The 19,769-nt window shown below is 45.6% G+C and overlaps 3 protein-coding genes across 3 annotated transcripts; all 3 read left to right on the top strand.

Annotated features, from left to right (window-relative positions):
* Positions 1 to 9,591: 9,591 nt before the first annotated feature.
* On the top strand, positions 9,592 to 10,729 carry LOC127337145 (NDR1/HIN1-like protein 6). Its single transcript, XM_051364031.2, has one exon. The coding sequence runs from the start codon at positions 9,735 to 9,737 to the stop codon at positions 10,476 to 10,478; it is 744 nt and encodes a 247-aa protein (XP_051219991.1). The 5' UTR covers positions 9,592 to 9,734; the 3' UTR covers positions 10,479 to 10,729.
* Positions 10,730 to 11,083: 354 nt separating this feature from the next.
* On the top strand, positions 11,084 to 12,259 carry LOC127337144 (NDR1/HIN1-like protein 6). Its single transcript, XM_051364030.2, has one exon. It carries the CDS (start codon positions 11,264 to 11,266, stop codon positions 12,014 to 12,016), a length of 753 nt encoding a protein of 250 aa, XP_051219990.1. The 5' UTR covers positions 11,084 to 11,263; the 3' UTR covers positions 12,017 to 12,259.
* A 1,176-nt stretch (positions 12,260 to 13,435) lies between these two features.
* LOC127337146 (uncharacterized) lies at positions 13,436 to 19,389 on the top strand. The gene is made up of 10 exons (XM_051364032.1): positions 13,436 to 13,715; positions 14,042 to 14,185; positions 14,459 to 14,546; positions 15,804 to 16,053; positions 16,171 to 16,344; positions 17,022 to 17,063; positions 18,078 to 18,175; positions 18,302 to 18,421; positions 18,777 to 18,866; positions 18,954 to 19,389. Exons 2-10 carry the CDS (start codon positions 14,064 to 14,066, stop codon positions 19,077 to 19,079), a joined length of 1,110 nt encoding a protein of 369 aa, XP_051219992.1. The 5' UTR covers positions 13,436 to 13,715; positions 14,042 to 14,063; the 3' UTR covers positions 19,080 to 19,389.
* Positions 19,390 to 19,769: the final 380 nt, after the last annotated feature.

Consider the following 19,769-nt stretch of genomic DNA (forward strand, 5'->3'; position numbering starts at 1 on the left):
CTTCCTGCATGATCAACAGCAACTGGGCCGCCCGATGGGCCACATGCCTCATCACCGTCTGTGGGCCACCCGGGCTTGCCGGATCTAGGCACTGTCGATGGTACACCCATGAAGTATACCCACAACAGTAACCTTCCTCGATGATGCGCCATAGCTCGGTGGAAGCGCTGCGCACATGAGAACGTATTAAGAATTGCCAATTTTCAAAATTGTTAGATTCAAGTTGCGGTGGTGAGCCATGAGATCCTATATGAGGCATAGGAATTGGGACATTTATGGTGTAATCGTTTGGTGGTGGCACCACATGATTACCCCCCGAATGTCCCTCAACCGGTGGAGCATCCTTCCCTTTTGTTGAAGTGCCTCCATCCCCAAGCTCCTCATCTTGACTGACTTTGGCCTTTTCGGAGACAAAGTCAGCAAGAGGGAATGTAGGCTTTGGTGGAGGAATGTCGGCACTTGCCTTAGGATCTACGGTGGGGTTTGGTTTTGGAGCAAATAACTCCACCATCATTGCTCTCATTTGGCTTAGAATGGATGACTCCAATTTCTTGAGGTCATCCAACGAAGCCGTATTGCTAGCGGTGTTAGATGGTGGAGGTGATTGCTCACCAGGAAGGGTCACTCCCCCAAGAACCTCTTTATCGGCCATTTCTTAGGCGGTAAAGCCCGAGCAAGAAAACCTTGCTCTGATACCAATTGAATGATCGTTGGCATGACTAGAGGGGGGTGAATAGGCGATACACAATTTTTATATCTTTTTCAGTTTTATGGGCGGTGCGGAAGTAAAGGTGAAAGCTTTGGTAACTACGGTGAGCCTAGGATGATGCTACGCATTGCAACATGTAAAGGAACCACAAGTAAGGATGAGAGAGGAGCGGGACAACCGGGGGGACGAAGCAGAGACGCGATATGTTTCCCGCAGTTCCTCCCACAAAAGGGAGTACATCTGCGTTGAGGAAGTGTGGACCACGAAGGTCCAAAGGCCACACGGGCCTCACCTTATACCTCAAGAAAACCCCACGAAGAAGCTTCCTCTTCTCCACTAAGTAGCCGGTCGAGGAGGCGGTTCCTTCACAAGGTTGGGGCGAGCTCCACAACGACGGAGGCTCCCAACACCCTATGGGGCTAGCACAACTCCAAGCTAGCCTCCATAGGAGCACATCTCCAAGGAGTCCCACAAAAGGAACCCTAATAGCAAGATCCACTAAGGACTAGGTGGTATTGGTGAAATCTCTCTTGGTAGAACTATAGATCGGGGTCTCCTCTACCAACCCTCAAAGTTTGGGCATGATTGATTGGATGGGGAGGGAGATCCTCAAGAAATTGAGCTTAGCAACAATGGAGGAGAGAGAGAAGACTTGGAGCGAGCTGGGGAAGAAGGCCCCCTTTTATAGGAGCCTTCAAATCCAACCGTTATGTGCAGTTCCCGCACAAGCGGTACTACCGCTCGGGGGAGCGGTACCACCGCTCTGGACTTTGAATCTGCTCGCAGAAGTGCCACGTGGGGCACAAGAGGTACTACCGCTTCCGGTACCGCTTAGGTACCGTAAGGGTCCCTAGGGCTTACTGGACACCTCGCGGTACCACAGCGGTACTAGGGTGGTAGTGTCGTATCGGTACCTAGGCGGTACCAAGGTGGTGGTACCGCTTGGGAGCGGTACTGCCGCTCAAGGTACCGTAAATGTACCGCAAGCCCTTCTGCAAGCATTTCATCTTGTAAAAGCCAGAGCGGTACCAGCCACCAGTACCAGTAGGGATAGCGGTACTACCGCTACTGGTATAGGTACTACCGGTCATGCTGGAACTGCTTTCTCCTCTTTTCCTCTCCAACCACATCGCCTCGCGACACACACACAAAATCAGAAAACCTATCAACTAGTCTTGAGTCTTCTAATCCTGGGATGATCAGCGAGGCCACCGTGTACCTGCAAATCTTATCAAAACAAACTATGCACATGGTGAAATACATTCGAGTGTTGTCAACAAACACACAAAACACTTGGGAATAGAATATGCTGTTTCAGCAGATCTTGTTCGAGGAGTGCTCCAGGTTGCCGTCCTAGCAAGACCAATACGCAAAGAAGGTAATTTTTCCCCTATGTTTCCTCTTTTTTTGCTTTGTTATAGAGTAGTGACTTGTTTTGATGAGTGGTGCTACTTATGTCTCATTAACCATGTGCATTTCTTTTGTGAATACTATGATAAGTAGTGATATTTCTGCTTATGTTACATTTGCGTTGCATTTGTTATAGGTCTATCTTATTGAACTAATAAAAATGGACAAGAGATGGATGAGTGAGGCTAGGCACACTACACCTTATACTGATGGTGTAGCTTGATTTATTCAGTTTGCTTTTACACATTCAACAATAGAAAATACAATATTATGCCCTTGTAGGAATTGTTATAATTGTTCTTGGCTTGAAGCTGATGTTGTCCGTGAGCATTTGATATGTGATGGGTTTGTTAATGGATATACAAGATGGGAATTTCATGGGGAGGCCACTCTTCCACCTAATGTGGATCATATTGATGTTGGTGAAGAAGAACCGGTAGAGGAGGAGTGGGATGATGATTTCGAAGAATATGATGAGATGGCTGGCATGATTAGAGACATGAGACACACTGAAGGGGATTTTAGTGATAGATGCGATGATTATGAGGGTCTTAATGATAATGTTGATGAGAGTGAAGCTCTTAGACTTTTAGCAGAATGCAATAGTGAGGAGCTTTATCCAGGGAGCACCGGTTTCTCAAAGTTACATTTCATGGTTAGATTACTTCACACCAAATCCATGGGTGGTTGGAGTGATAAAAGTTTTGACATGATGCTAGAACTACTAAGAGAGGCCTTCCCTAAAGGCTCAAAATTGCCTAAAAACTTCTACGAAGCTAAAAACATGGTAAAATGTTTTAGTCTTGAATATGTTAGCAGCCATGCATGTGAGCATGATTGTGTTTTATTCCAGAAGAATCTTAAAGATGCTGAGGTTTGTCATGTATGCGAAACCTCTCGTTGGAAGTCTTTAAAGAAGAAGCCTGATGGGAGACATGTACATAAAGTCCCTAGAAAGGTTCTTCGGTATTTCCCAATAAGCAAGAGGCTACAGCGGTTGTTCATAACACCCAAGAGTGCAATAGACTGCAGGTGGCATGACGAAGGACGCACAAAAGATGGGCTTCTACGCCATCCAGCAGATTCACCAGCTTGGAAGCATTTTGATTATGAACATCCAACATTTGCTGCTGATAGTCGCAACATTAGGTTGATTATAGCAACAAATGGGTTAAATCCCTATCGATCAATGAATTGGTCCTATAGCATATGGCCTGTTATTGCAATTCCGGTGAATCTTCCTCCCTGGTTGTGCATGAAGCAACCAAACTTCATGCTCTCCTTGCTAATTCCTGGCCGAAAGTCTCCTGGTGCAGACATGGATGTTTTCGTGGAACCACTTATCGATGACCAGGAGTTACTTTTTGAGGAGAGACTCGGAACCTATGATACCTCCAAGAAAGAATTCTTCCAGTTGCGTGCCGCAATACATTCAACTATCACCGATCTCCCGGGTATGGCTACTCTTGCTGGATGTGCCACCTCTGGTGAACTTGGTTGTCCTAAGTGTCACTCTCTCACTTGCTCTATTCGGTTGAACAAATGCAATAAGACATGCTACATGGATCACCGTAGGTTCCTAGATGAAGGCCATCCATTTAGAAAAACACAAAAGGATTTTTTTGATGGCAATATGGAATGTAGGACAGCCCCTGTAGCACTTACAGGAACTGAAGTGGATGCCCTTACACAAAACATGGAGACAGTGTTTGGTAAGCACCCTTCTAAGAAACCAAGCACAAACAAACGTAAGCGTGGGGATCCTCCAATAATCCATAAAAGGATATTCATATGGTTCAGGTTACGATATTGGAGAGATTTATTACAGCCTCACAACCTTGACGCCATGCACATTGAAAAGAATGTGTGTGACAACATAGTTCACACACTTTTGGGCATTGACCGGAAAACTAAAGACAACTACAACTCTCTTCTAGACCTTGAGGAGCTTGGACTTAGAGAGGCTCTCCATCATGTTCCTATAAGAGAAGATTTATTCGATTTGCCTTCTGCCCCATACACATTGAGCCTTGAGTGTGTTTTGCCTAATTCTAAAAGGAGTCATGTTTCCGGCTGGTTATGCGTCTGATATTAGGAAGAATGTCCAGGTAAAGGAGAAGAAGATTGTTGGGCTAAAGAGCCATGACAATCACATTCTACTGCAGTACCTTCTACCGCTAGCTGTGAGAAAAACGTTGCCAGAGGAAGTCAGTGCTGCAATTATTCGTGTGAGTACGTTCTTCAAAAAAAAAAATCTCCGGTCATACGCATAAGTGATATGGAGGAGCTAGAGAAAGAAATAGCCGAGACGCTGAGCATTCTTGAGACAATATTTCTACCATCATTTTTTGATATGATGGTTCACTTGATGGTTCATCTTCCACTTCAAGTGAGGCTTGGAGGGCCAGTGAAATTCAGCAACATGTATGCACCAGAAAGGTCATTTTCGCAACCTGAACTTGTACATCACATAAATTATATGTAAAAAATAAATTGAGATATGTTTAGTCCATCGTGTATAGGTACATGGGAAAGTTAAAGGATAATGTTTGTACCAGGAGTCATCCTGAGGGGTCAATTGCTGAGGGGTACCTTTTTGATGAGTGTCTTACATTCTGCTCTCGGTATTTGGAAGGTTGTGAAACCAGATTATATAGAAAATGTGGAGCCACACTTGATGTTAATGGAGCCCTCTCTATAGCATGCCATTCTTCAACAACAATGGTCGATATTTGGTAGGAAAGCTTACAGATGTTACTGCTAGTGCTTTAGTTTATGAATTTCATGTATGCCCTGTTTAATTATTGTAACATAGCTAAATGAATTTCAACCGCTGCAGTGAGCATGTTGAATATTTGTCCTCAGCTGGTCATATTACTAGGCAACAGATTGAAAAAACCAGCATGACACTTTTCATGAGTGGTTTAGGTCGCATGTGGCACAATTAGTTGAGAATGGGAAAGAAGTTCCCAAAGAGATTAAGACTTTGGTTGTTGGTCCCTCACTGGTTGCAAGGAGTTATGGAAGTTACGGTATCAATGGTTATATTTTTCCTACAAAATCATATGATGCAGGTAGGCCTACCCAATGCAGTGGTGTGGCGCTGGCTTCAAAGTTTTTATCATCCTCCACTGGAAATAGGATATTCTATGGCATCATTAGAGAAATCATTGAGCTAGACTACAATCGAAAAGGGAATATAGTGCTCTTCAAGTGTGATTGGTTTGACAACCGTGTGCAAGATAAGTGGGTAAAAGTTGATAATGTTGGTATCATGGATGTGAACCTTAAGCATGTGATCCAAATAGGTGATAAGTTGGCTGATGAACCATTCATTTTGGCTTCTCAAGCAACTCAAGTATATTACGTTGAGGATCCTCTTAATCCGAACTGGTGTGCTGTTAATCATCCACCAAGACCACGGGAATTTTATGATATGTTTGATGTTGGAAATGAAAATTCTGATCAGGCAGAAGCATCTGTAATGCCTACTCTACATGTTATTCAAACTCCCAAAGTTGATTTAAGAGATATACCTAAAACTAGGGCAGATATCGATGTTATACTTGTCTCTGCTCCCAAGGATAAACCTAAGTGTGTTATAGTTCTTTGAAATTTATTTCTATACACCTTTATTTCTTTCTTGCAATTCAGAATTATCCTAGGGCAGCTAGCCGGCGTAGGGTATGTGCCGGCAAAGAATTATCCTAGCGCAGCTAGCCTGCCGGTACAGAATTGTCTGCCGGCGCATGTCTTTGCCGTCAGCATTATAGAGGGAAGATATGTCTGCAGGCACAACTTTTGTGCCGACAGGCTACTTGCCTCCATAAGCTGCTTACGCCGGCAGTCTTATTGCCTCCATGCTTGGTCCATCGTGTAGTGTATGGACCATTGAAATAAACAACTCAGAGCAAGTTAAGTGTTCCCCATTTTGAAATAGAACGGTGTATTATAAGTACTGAGGTTTAGTGGTATTTCTTTTAGTTTGGTTAAATTAAGTTAAATCTAGAGAATGCTGGTTCATGAGTATAACTAAAATAAAGAAGGGTTAACAGAAATTAGACAGTCCAAAAAGAACGTTAAAGAAGGGGCGCACAAACCAATATTTTGGATCCCTTGGCAACTAACCGCCCCGATCGGGAGAATCTGTAACCAGTAGATGGTTTTAGTCCCCTGTCGTAGTAAGCCATATTAAAGTGGGTAGCGAGCCTAGTAGCATGAATTAGACAAGTTAACGATATTTTAAAACCGGTTCCCGATAGTCCATCATCCTACTGATCTAGGGATGCCAGGAGCGAAGGGAAGACCGACCACCACTGCCAGCGACCAGGAAGGTCGTGTCGGTGATGCCACCACTCACTACAGGAAAACACGGCTTTGCCGTGTTGGCAAAATACACGGCAAAGCCCCCTCGGAACACGGCAAAGCCCTTGCCATGTGGCGGAACACGGCAAAGTCCACATGGCGAAAAACAGCACGGCAAAGGACCTTTGCCGTGTGCCTTTCTGCGCGGAACACGGTAGTGCCTTCCACCCAGGAACACGGCAAAAATGCAGTTGACAGAATCTCGACTTAACAGACGGCGCCACGTCAGATGATCTTTGCCGTGTGCATCCAACCATAGAACACGGCAAATATTCAAACATTCGCCGTGTGCCTACCATCAAGGAACACGGCAAAAGCTTTTCTTTGCCGTGTGCCACACCGTGAGACGAGCACGGCGAAGAAACGGTGCGGCCCACCCCTCTCCCTTTCTTTGCCCTGTGCCACCGACGAGGGAACACGGCAAAGGCCTCCCTCTTTGCCGTGTGCCACCAAAGCAGGGAGCACGGCAAAGGCCGTTTGGCCTGACCAAATGGTCGCCCCGGATGCACAGGCTGCTGCCACGTGTGCTCTTTGCCGTGTGCATGCACATGGCAAGGTCCCAGTTTTTTTTTTTGATTGTTTCCTTTTAATCCCTGCATGGAAAGCAATATATATACGGCAAAGCCATCTTTGCCGTGTTCTTTTTGAAATTGACCTTTGCCGTGTGCTTTTTAGAATTACACACGGCAAAGCCATCTTTGCCGTGTTCTTTTTGACATGGCACACGGCAAAGACACCTTTGTCGTGTTCCTTGCTCTTTTGCACACTTTAGTTTGGTTAAATTAAGTTAAATCTAGAGAATGCTGGTTCATGAGTATAACTAAAATAAAGAAGGGTTAACAGAAATTAGACAGTCTAAAAAGAACGTTAAAGAAGGGGCGCACAAACCAATATTTTGGATCCCTTGGCAACTAACCGCCCCGATCGGGAGAATCTCTAACCAGTAGATGGTTTTACTCCCCTGTCGTAGTAAGCCATATTAAAGTGGGTAGCGAGCCTAGTAGCATGAATTAGACAAGTTAACGATATTTTAAAACCGGTTCCCGATACATCATCCTACTGATCTAGGGATGCTAGGAGCGAAGGGAAGACCGACCACCACTGCCAGCGACCAGGAGGGTCATGTCGGTGATGCCACCACTCACTACGGGAAAACACGGCTTTGCCGTGTTGGCAAAATACACGGAAAAGTCCCTTCGGAACACGGCAAAGCCCTTGCCGTGTGGCGAAACACGGCAAAGTCCACACGGCAAAGCCATCTTTGATTGTTTCCTTTTAATCCCTGCATGGAAAGCAATATATATACGGCAAAGCCATCTTAGCCGTGTTCTTTTTCAAATTGACCTTTGCCGTGTGCTTTTTAGAATTACACACGGCAAAGCCATCTTTGCCGTGTTCTTTTTGACATGGTACACGGCAAAGACACCTTTGCCGTGTTCCTTCCTCTTTTGCACACGGCGAAGGTTTCGCGCCAAAATGCTGCCGACATACTACTTCGCGCGGGAAAAGTTGGCGGGAGGGGAGGGGTGTGCGCGGGAGAAGGACCTTTGCCGTGTGTCCGTTAGGGACACACGGCAAAGCCACGTCGTTATGACGGCGCCGTCTTGAGAACTCCCTCGGGACACGTGGCGCAGCCTTTGCCGTGCCGCAGACCTTTGCCGTGTGTCCTGGCCGAAGTTCGCCGTGTTCAACTCTTTGCCGTGTTCTTTTTCGGACCTTTGCCGTAGTTGTTTTTTTGCCGTGTTCTTTTTTCAGATGTTGCCGTGTTTTAAATCTTTGCCGTGTTCTTTTTCCGTTGAACACGGCAAAGCTAGTAATTGCCGTGTTCCGAGGCGCTTGGCACAGAGCAAAGGTTGGGCAACACGGCAACTACAATTTTTCCCGTAATGACTCCATCATCCGGCACCCCACTTCTCATCCCCATGGGATATATATCATGACCGCATCAAGCATGCAAGGGATTTCTTCATCTATTAAGTTACCCTAATCATGCTCTGTTAATGATCATTAGGTGCACTGTAAGAAAATCAGCACATGTTTATGTCTATCCAAATGATGCAATTAATCTAACACCCACCTGTGGCCTGTGGGAACTCCACCAGTACAAACTGAAAATATAGGTTGTTTAGATTTAAAAAAAAAGTAAGACATGTATTTGTTCCTAGGAAAAGTAAGACCTTTGCTATCACGCCACAAACTAATCTATACTTTACAAGAGCAAAGGATTTAATCTTGTTTGTTCACTGTAACAAATACATCTATCGCCGTCCTGAGACCGTTCTTAACACGGAAGAATTACTACAGGAACGAGGAGAGAAACACGCGTTCGTGGCCATAGCGGGAATGTGAATCGGGGAAAGATCGCCGGCAGCCGTCAATCGCGTCACACATGAAGCTTCCGTTTTCCAAGGCACACCGTCCGTGTCTTAGCGTTCAACACATAACCACCGGTCGATGTAATAACACGCTTAGCTTGCATCTTCCGGGCAATTATTCAACTAATTTTCTATCCTGAAAACTCACCTGATCCACAGACAGGGCTAAGCTGAGCTGAGCAATGACATGATCAAGAATTCGAGATCGCTGTGAGGGTTCTTACAGGATCACTTCGGTAATTCCGTATGCTTGGTTGCCACAACGTGTTGTATGTATACAGTATACGATCAGATGATCGTTGGTTGCTATATTAAAATAGGGAGACGAAAGCCTATTTTAAAGAGGGTACATGACACGGTGAGCAGATTACATGACAATACATTCGGACTAAATGTCTTTCAGCCTTGCAGTAAGAAACGACTGAATAACCAGCTCGATCAGTCAGGAAAACATAACGCGTATGGCTAGCATCACATCTGCACATGGATTGAAAACTTAACCCAAAATTTCTGGAAAGGGACATGAGTTCCCATGAAAACAGAGACACATGTGTGTGGCCTCGGCTCCCAGCTTAGAAAAAAACAAAAGAATGAAGGCCCAAGTCAATGACGCACGCAGCCATGCCATAGCAGCCAAGTCAATATTCGAGACCGGAAGAAAGCTCCAACATCCATCTAGAAAGCCAACAACAACCAAGGTGATACCAGCCATCGCATAGTATAAATGAACTTGGTCCTCAACTACCGCTGGAACCATAGCTTTTCGTTTCTTTCAGAGGACCGATTCGTTCCGCCGCCGTGTTTTACTTCTACGAGGTGGTGTTAGCAAGAAAGCAAGCAAGCAACTCGATCGCGCTAGCAAGGCAGGTGAAAGCATGGCGGACTACCACCGGGTCCATCCCGTGATCGCCGGTTCGCCGCCGGAGCAAACCAAGGACAAGATACCACCCAGCGCTACCCATGGCGAGCAGCTGCTGCCAATCACGGCCCCGCCACCCTACGCGCCGGCGCCTATCCGCGCGCCGCGGCGGAAGAGGCACAGCCGGTGCTGCCGGTGCGTGTGCTGGACCCTGGTGGTGGCCATCGTGCTCGTCGTCGCGCTCGGCGCCACGGCGGGGATCCTCTACGCCGTCTTCAGGCCCAAGATCCCCACCTTCAACGTGGACCGCCTGACCGTGACCCGGTTCGACGTGAACACCACCACCGCGGTGGTCACCGACGCCTTCGAGGTGCAGGTCACGGCCAACAACCCGAACCGGCGCATCGGGGTGTACTACGACGGCGGCGAGGTCACGGCCTTCTTCAACGGCACAGAGCTCTGCAGCGGCGCCTTCCCCGCGCTGTACCAGGGCCACCGCGCCACCGTGCGCCCGCTCATCACGCTGCAGGGTGAGACGAGGCTCGACAGCGCCGTGGCCGCGCAGCTCGCGCAACAGCAGCAGGCCGGGTTCATCCCGCTCACAGTGAACGCGCGCGTGCCCATCAGGATCAAGTTCGGCGTGCTCAAGCTGTGGAAGATGACCGGGAAGGCGCGCTGCAACCTCGTCGTCGATAGACTCCAGGCGGAGACGCGGCTCCGCATCCGCTCTAACAGCTGCAGCTTCAAACTCAAGATCTAGAGAAAATTTTGAGTCGTGCGTATATGGACATGCGTGTAGGATTACCGAGATCACGTCCCCATATCTTTCGATCGCCCGGCAGATGTGGTAGAGATGTGTAGAGCTGTACATTTGTTATTTATTTTGCTCGTACATTCTTTATTTTTATAGTACAATAAGATCCGATATGCCGATATGTATTATTTTACACTGAGTGTTCCTTTGGAGAATAATGGAATAAAGGATATATATGGTTCACACACGCATAATAAGAGGGACAAGTGGGATAATCAAATCTAGATATATTAAGAAGGAAAAAATAGTCAAAAGTATTCAAATAAAATTAATTGTACCTATCCCACTTATCCCATTAGTCTCACTTCTACATTCTTGCTCATATCGAATGTCCACTCTTATGCACCATCTCCACTTCCCGGGATTTAAAATACAGACATTCACTCCATGATTAGTCTCATCCAAACCCCATCTCATAGAATATGTTCAAGACAAACACCTCAAATCTCGATACATATGGATGATTACATGATCAATCTCATCCAAAAACCATATCCACCTCTTAAGCCTTCAGAGAACTACTGACTCATGGTGATGGAGAGTGAGCTCATGGTTGTCGGTGATGGCGTTGGTGGCGGTGGCGGTGATGATGAAATATCCCTCGAAATCCCTCTCTTCGGGATGGAGGACAGATCAATCTGACACCCAAAACGAATATTGTGGTCTCGGCGAGGTGGTGTTAGCAAGAAAGCAAGCAACTCGATCGCGCTAGCAAGGCAGGTGAAGAAGACATGGCAGACTACCACCGGGTCCATCCGGTGATCGCCGGCTCGCCGCTTCCGGCTCCGGAGCAAGCCAAGGACAAGCTAAAACCCAGCGCTACCCATGACGAGCAGCTGCTGCCGATCACGGCCCCGCCACCCTACGCGCCGGCGCCCATGCGCGCGCCGCGGCGGAAGAGGCACAGCCGGTGCTGCCGCTGCGTGTGCTGGACCCTGGTGGTGGCCATCGTGCTCGTCGTCGCGCTCGGCGCCACGGCGGGTATCCTCTACGCCGTCTTCAGGCCCAAGATCCCCACCTTCAACGTGGACCGCCTGACCGTGACCCGGTTCGACGTGAACACCACCACCGCGGTCGTCACCGACGCCTTCGAGGTGCAGGTCACGGCCAACAACCCGAACCGCCACATCGGGGTGTACTACGACGGTGGCGAGGTCACGGCCTCCTTCAACGGCACCGAGCTCTGCAGCGGCGCCTTCCCCGCGCTCTACCAGGGCCACCGCGCCACCGTGCGCCAGCTCATCACGCTGCAGGGTGAGACGAGGCTCGACAGTGCCGTAGCCGTGCAGCTAGCGCAGCAACAGCAGGCCGGGTTCATCCCGCTCACCGTGAACGCCCGCGTGCCCATCCGGATCAAGTTCGGCGTGATCAAGCTGTGGAAGATGACGGGGAAGGCGCGCTGCAACCTCGTCGTGGATAGACTCCAGGCGGAGACGCGGCTCCGCATCCGCTCTAACAGCTGCAGCTTCAAGCTCAAGATCTAGAGAAAATTTTGAGTCGTGCGTATATGGACATGCGTGTAGGATTACCGAGGTCACGTCCCCATATCTTTCGATCGCCCGGCAGATGTGGTAGAGATGTGTAGAGCTGTACATTTGTTATTTATTTTGCTCGTGCATTCTTTATTTTTATAGTGCAATAAGATCCGATATTCTGATATGTAGTATTTTACACTGAGTGTTCCTTTGGAGAATAATAATGGAATAAAGGATATATATGTTGGTTCACACACGCATAATAAGAGGGACAAGTGGGATAATCAAATCTAGATATATTAAGAAGGAAAAAATAGTCAAAAGTATTCAAATAAAATTAATTGTACCTATCCCACTTATCCCATTTGTCTCACTTCTACATTCTTGCTCATATAGAATGTCCACTCTTATGCACCATCTCCACTTCCTGGGATTAAAAATACAGACATTCACTCCATGATTAGTCTCATCCAAACCCCATCTCATAGAATATGTTCAAGACAAACACCTCAAATCTCGATACATATGGATGATTACATGATCAATCTCATCCAAAAACCATATCCATCTCTTAAGCCTTTAGAGAACTACTGACTCATGGTGATGGAGAGTGAGCTCATGGTTGTCGGTGATGGCGTTGGTGGCGGTGGCACTGATGATGAAAAATCCCTCGAAATCCCTCTCTCCGGGATGGAGGACAGATCAATCTGACACCCAAAACGAAGATTGTGGTCTCGGCGACGCTTTGTTTCTCGTGCTTCTAGGTTGTAGGTTTTTTAGGGGGGAGGCGAGGCGACAACAGAGGGACAAAAGGCCCTGGGTGGCTGTCCCTCTTGTGTTGGTCGCGCCACCTGGTCCCTTTTGGGCCTTGTAGCCCCCCTCTCATGATCTAAAGCCTATTTTGATGAAAAACTCTCATGGTATTATTTCCCGATTTTATTAACTGTGAAAACTAACAGATACAAGACTTTGCTAAAGACAACGTTAGATTCATCCTTTTTATCCAAGTATGGCGAAATTCCGGAGCACACCTTCAAGCAAAGTGCTTGGAAAAGTAGATATATTCGAGATGTATCAACTCCCCACCGCCACCTACCTCAGCTCTGGCCTCGGTCGTCATGGAGACTACCGGGGACTAGAGTGAACCCTACGCCGACTACCTCGAGCACCATGCGCGCCCTACGAATGGACGAGGCAGAAGCATGGACGGATGATCATGCGGTGCGTCAAATCGTTTCGTCACGGAAATATATTTCATGACCAATCTAACAATATTGGTTTGAAATTATAAGTGTTAGCATTTTTTTATATAATTTGTTAAACTTAAAGAAGTTCGACTTGGATAAAAAATTATATCGCGTCCTATTTTAGGAAGTGGTGCTCTTTTACTTTTGTAGGAAAAAATAGAGACACTTGGGGCGTGCTGATCCAATCCAGCAAGGCGGCGGCCCAACATAACTCCATCGCCGTGCCCTACATTTCAGCCTCACCGCCGACGCCGGCTCCCGACACCCGCCGCCTCTCGCGCGCCGCCGCCATCGCCGCCGTCCCACCTCGTCCCCGCTGTTTCCCCTTCCCCCCGGGCCTCTCACGCGCCGCCGCCACCCCCTCCGCCGCCATCACCGCTCCCCGTTCTTCCTCGTCGGGACATCCCCTTCCTGCTCTCTCGGCCCCGCTCCGCCCACAATTTTTCGCCACTGGTGTCGAGGTAAGAGCTTGTTTCTATCCAGCGACTCTCCTAGTTAAATCCCACTAAGGGGCCCTTCACAAATTCTAGATCCGCGCCTAAAACAAGACCAATCCCAGGTTCAGCTTCCACTGCTGGTAGATGAACAGTATATCATCTCTGTGGGTCGTGGTAAAAGCGCCAATTCATTTTACTGCTGCTGCTGCTGCTGCACTTTACAGCTCTTCTATTATGATTGTGCCTTCCGTGTGTCAGCAGCCTCTAATACGATTGCAGGGTAGATATTGCTGTTGGTTCGCCTTGCTGTAGAATCACCCCCTATTCATTTTGCTATTGCAATGCTGCAGCTATCAAGCGAGGGAGCGAGTAATGGACGTTCGCAGGGCAGAGTCTCCTCACCAGCATCTGATGGCAGGGCCTGCTGCTCTGGACCCTCGGCGGGCCGAGGCCGCCAGCAAACACGTGAGGGCGCTCAATACCCAGTTCGCAAGGTTGGACGCTTCTCCGTCTGCTATAGCTTGTCTCGCGCGTGTCATATCGATCGCATCGTCTGAAATGTGGTGTTGTCCTGCCGTGTTCATTGTTTCCTCTCTGGTTGCTGAATATCTAGTCCTTAATCATTCCATAAAGGTTTTACATATTTAGTTACTGCCATATTGTTTAATGTTCTTTATGTGATTACAATTTTAACATAATCAGCATTCATGCCGCATATTCCCTGCTGAGACGTGAGAAACACTCATATACGTTTTTACTTTGAGCAGCTGGGTACAACTGCAGTTGCAAAATCATCCAGCTGAACTTTGGGAGGACGGCATCAAAGATTACTTATCACATGCTTCCGAAATCATGGTAAGCTTCACAGTCTTGTAAGGTACGGTGCTTAACTAATATCTTCCTGTCTCCACTGATCAAAGGTTTTGTTTTGTGCATGGTGTGCATGTTTACTGGATTTGTGGATGTCAGGATCCCAGTAGGCAAAATATAATTTACTCCCTTACTTGTTAGGATTACTTAAATAATATTAAGGATTTTCGAACAAATAGATATCACCGGTGAGTCCCAATGTGGAGATGAACCTTGTTAGACATCACTTAATCAAACTTCCATAGGCTCTTGTTTTCATTTGATTTGTTGGATCTCCAAAGTTTGTAGGTTGACTATGAATCTATACTAATCTGAAATCATGTCACGTGGGGAATACACTTTAGCAGGCACAAGCCCAAGCCAGCATCTGGACAGCCTGCAGCTTAGCAGCAGTTCAAATCGGAATAATAGAGGCCCTCTTGGATCCTGAGGTGTATCAAGTCTGGATTGTACCAGATTGATATGCTCATATCAGATTAGGATTATAATTCTGTAGGTTTCATTTCCGTTGCTACGTTGTGTTGCAGTCTCCAAATATTTTGAGCTATAGGCTGTATGTGATTATCAAGTTATTTTCATCCCTGAACTCTATCTTCTCCTTCCCTGCTACCTGTTGCACGTTAAGCACCTACCAGTCGAGTGCTCGCTGTCCCTCAAACTCCTGCTGGGCACGGCTGTGCCCCAGCTCCTCAAGTCTAACCTATTAATCACTTGTCATGTCCTCAAGTATGTACTCCCTCCGATTCATATTACTTGATGTTAATATAGATGTATCTAGACACATTTTAGTTGTAGATACATCCATTTTAGCATCAAGTAATATGGATCGGAGAGAGTAAAACTATTTGTATTTTACCGCCTCTAGTTCAGAAGAAGTAATGTTTTGGACATGTCTTGAGTTAAACTTTGAACGCTTCAATTGTTATAAATATTTAGATTGAGAACATGAAAATCATATACATAGATTTGCCTTGAGAAGTTTGTCAGAATTTTATAATATTTTAGGTCGTTATACATCTATTTCAATAGAAAACAATTGTCAATGTTAGATTGTGAAGAATGTGTCAATGTGCAAAACGTCACTTTTTCGTGCGGCACATACTATTTTTGAACACATCACCTATTGGTAGTGGCTGCTGCTTAGTTGGACTTTTGGCACTTTAAATGTCATGCTAACAGTGTGTCAGTCAGATTTCTCTTGAAGTCATAATGTCTTGATCTCATAACATTCTATCTCCTTAGGAAAAGTTCAAGGATGTTGTCAGTTGGCTTAGGCAAAATAAAGCAGGTGCGAGAGCTGTTTCATCCCCAAGTCCAGCCAATGTTGAGAAGACTACTTCGCCAGCGACTGTCAATAGCAAGTTCATGGTGCAGCCAGGATCAGACAATGGACAGAAGAGTCCAACTACAGGAGCCACCTCCCTGGCTTTTCAGAACTCAAGCTCACCAAATATGTTCTCATTCTCTTCTCAGAAACCAGCAGCTGTTGGTGGTATCACTTTTTACCAGTTTATACCTTTATATGTCATATTGCATTTACGCTTGTTGTAATTTTTTTCCAGACTTATTAATTAGATATTTATGTTAGTTCTCTCATAATGATGTGCAGGCATATTTGATAACAAGGATAACTCTCGCGACAGCAGCAAATCAACATTCCAGTTTGGCGGAAATAACGGCTTTTCGTCACCAACTACGTCCATTTTTTCTTCTCCAGGCTCTCAGAGTTTTAGCATGCCAACCCCAACACTATTTTCAGTGAACACGCAACCAATTCTCACTGGTATTTTACTTTCCTTTTGTATGGCATTAGTGGTTTCTTATTATTTTTTTGTTTCACGCGTATGAGGGGCCAACACACGACATTTCAGATATCTGTATCTACGGCGTTTATTTCGAATATTTGAATGGAATGATAAAGCCAGAACTGGTGTCATTGTAATTTTGGCGCCAAGGTTGTATGACTGATATATCGTCAACTCAGCCAAATTTACTGGGGCATGGTTGTTTGTGTTTCACACCTTCACTACTTCCTCCGATCCATATTAGTTGCCACTAATATAGATGTATGTGGACATATTTTAGTTCTAGGTACATCCATACAAGTGGCAAGTAATATGAATCGAAGGGAGTATTTTATTTATTTGTGGACCAATCATACTCTTGCCAAATATTTATATTCTGCCAAAGGACTGCATAACATAATCATGTTTGTGTTCACATTTGACGAAATATTGAATTACCATTTTCTATGCAATTCAGAAAAGAAAGCATGTATTGGCTTTAGGCATTCCTGGGTTTTGCCTAACACACACTCCTCCCCATCCTATAAACTTAAATGTGAAACTCTGATGATGAAGACAATTTGATCATTCTATTGACGGCGAAATAAATAAATGCTGTATTATGAGCCCTCTATGTCAATACAGTAATGAGTTTTTCTTATTGTTGCTCTTTCAGGAAGCAAAAATGCTGCTGAAGCTTCGGGTGATGCAGATGATGGTGAGTATCTATTGATTTGTTAAGTTATGGGCAAAGTCCAGTTTAGCACCCCACCCCCACCATGACAATTAAGTTTACACCCTCAGCTATAAAATTGTCCAACGAACACTCTCATCTCTTAAAATTAGTGCAAGTCAACCCTCAATGGCGTTTTATTGTTGGTTTTGGCCTGCTGGCAGCAGGCATCATCGAACATTGTCACGGTCCCGCATCAACTAACTGTACCACATCTGGATCATCCCCCTATCTCCCACACCCCCTGACTCATGGAATGCTCCAAATAATGCAGTTCAAGATGTAGTTCGTCATGCAAGATGGCAAGATTATTTTTTGTCTTGATTGATCTAACAGCTAGGAATCTTGTCCCAGTCTCACATTCAACGAGATCATGGCTAATATAGCAGTGATTGAGTCCTTCCCAATATTAAAATTATAGTCTAGTTCATATGTCTAAAACTCCTCTTGCAAGACTGTGAGGTATTGAGGCCGACATGCTCGACTGCTGCAGCTGCTCTTCTGTTATTCTGTCAGGGTGGGGTATGAGCAGCGAATGAGGCAGTGTGTCATGACATGTAAAGCAGTGCTTTGGCATGACACAGGCTGGAGGCAGGAGTGCTGTTGCCTGTGGGCAGCAGCTGAAGTTGTCAAACCAGTGAGTTCGAGCCACTCAAGATGTTAACTTAACCTTTGACAGCTTTTAGATGCCACGTCGACCTGTATTCCCTGGTAGAATGCCACATCAGCAAAATATCAGTGTGGTTTACAATGAGGGGTTAGCTATACAGGTTTTTAATAGATCATGGTGTAAATTAAACTTTTATAGTAGTTGACTTGAGCGCACGCAAGGGCAGGAGGTGGTTATGTGGGCATCTCTTGTCTCTTCCATATCTGGAATGTTTGTTGTTGTTTTAATTGAAGTATGTTCTTTCATTACCAGTCCCCATCACTGTACTCACTCACTGCCAGTAAATTGTCTGCTTCAATACTTAAATTTTCTCCTGTTTGAATGATCAGATGCTGAAGCTGAGCAACCCAGCAGCCCTTCTGTAAAAAAGGCAGAAGAGAAAGGAATAGTTGTTGTTCATGAAGCCAAATGCAAGGTGTATGTGAAGGTATCATTTTCCATTCATCTCTGTTTAGCATAATTTTTGTTCTTAGATCTACAACTTGTTTTCCCTGGTGATACTATCCAAGTGTTCTGCAAAATATGCTTAGCATTCTTATTTTCATTCATGTAGCACGAAGATGCTACCAAGGGTTGGAAAGACATTGGTCTTGGTCAGCTCTCTATCAGATGTAAAGAAGGTGCAGAGAAAGCTACGAAAGAGTCCACCCCAACAGTTGTTATTAGAAATGAAGTATGCTCTCTCCCTTTTCTGCTGATATATAGTGATCCAACTTCATTTATCCTCAGCTCAGTGGTGGTATTCTTTTGTATGTCAAATGTGAGATGCCTATATCTCATATAGTTCTGCAAAATATTTCACCTATGTAATTGTTTCTGCAAATGTTTTGTTTGCTGAACTTCTCCTTTTTATGAAGTACTCTACATTAGATGGAAACATAGTGTACCATAGAAGAATTTCTTGAATATTTCTATCGTTTTGGCTAGCAGGTTGTGTGAGATCAACGCCCCTTTCATATATCTGTTATGCTGCTGTAAGATTATTTCTGGCCACAAACAATATATTAATGCCTGATTTCTGGTATCAGGTTGGCAAAATTCTTCTGAATGCTCTGATCTACAAGGGGATAAAAACAACTGTTCAGAAGAACACAGTGGCCTCAATATTTCATACCTCAGTAAGTACCACATTCAGCCCCTGTCAGATATGTCCAGTGCATATCTCACCCAATACAACTCTGATCCATGCTATATTTTTTCCACAGGATGCTCAGTCAAGTGAACCAGACGGTGGGAAGGTTGTAGCTCGGCCATACTTGTTCCGGCTGAAGAACGAAGAGGCAGCTGCAAACTTGTCAGCAGTGATCAAAGAGAATGTGCCGACAGACTGATTCTATATACAGCCTGCATTACTGTTGTAGAGGCTTGCTTTTGGCAATAGCTGTAGTATGCAGAGGGGCCAGGTAACTTTTCGCGACGGGCCAAAAGATGCCTGCGGAGTTTTTGCCCCTGAGTTACACACCGGGATAGAATTTTATGTGGTTTGTAAGTCTAGCTAGCCAGGCCAGGCATGCATTGTCTTTGTTCCTTGATTGTACCAACTGTCGTCAAAAGTTGAGGTTATTGAACACGCCTAGAGCATGTCTTCTAAATGCCTGATGGCTGAATTGCATGGTTGAAAACCCGTACCATTTGAGGCCATTTTCTCCAAGGAGTTCTTTTTGTTGTTTGGATGAACGATCGATCTGACCTCCATTGCTACACAGAAACCAGAGATTCCAGTAGCAGACGACCTTGACAACCTTATCTCATCGAGTGAACAGTCAACTGGAGAAGAAGGATTTTTGTGTTCGACGAATGCATAAAAAAAGAGTCTTGGATTTAGTGAACTTCTCAGCCACGCACGGTCGGAAGGTGAAACAGCTATTTTATTCCGGCTAAAGATGTATAGGTAGTTTTACAGGAGGAGTCCGTGTCTGCCTAGTATACGAGTCTTCCCCGGCATGGCTTGAGGTGTACTATACATGTCTACAACTTCCCTCACCGACAAAACAACAACCGATAGACAGATTATCGACACA

This window comes from Lolium perenne, chromosome 2 (assembly GCF_019359855.2).
Source record: "Lolium perenne isolate Kyuss_39 chromosome 2, Kyuss_2.0, whole genome shotgun sequence".
Lineage (NCBI taxonomy): Eukaryota > Viridiplantae > Streptophyta > Magnoliopsida > Poales > Poaceae > Lolium > Lolium perenne.

Coding starts and splice junctions, on each gene's coding strand:
- LOC127337145 (XM_051364031.2), top strand. CDS start 9,735: ATGGCGGACTACCACCGGGTCCATCCCGTGATCGCCGGTTCGCCGCCG.
- LOC127337144 (XM_051364030.2), top strand. CDS start 11,264: ATGGCAGACTACCACCGGGTCCATCCGGTGATCGCCGGCTCGCCGCTT.
- LOC127337146 (XM_051364032.1), top strand. CDS start 14,064: ATGGACGTTCGCAGGGCAGAGTCTCCTCACCAGCATCTGATGGCAGGG. Junction 16,054..16,170: donor GAAACCAGCAGCTGTTGGTG/GTATCACTTTTT, acceptor AATGATGTGCAG/GCATATTTGATAACAAGGAT. Junction 18,176..18,301: donor AATGCAAGGTGTATGTGAAG/GTATCATTTTCC, acceptor TCATTCATGTAG/CACGAAGATGCTACCAAGGG.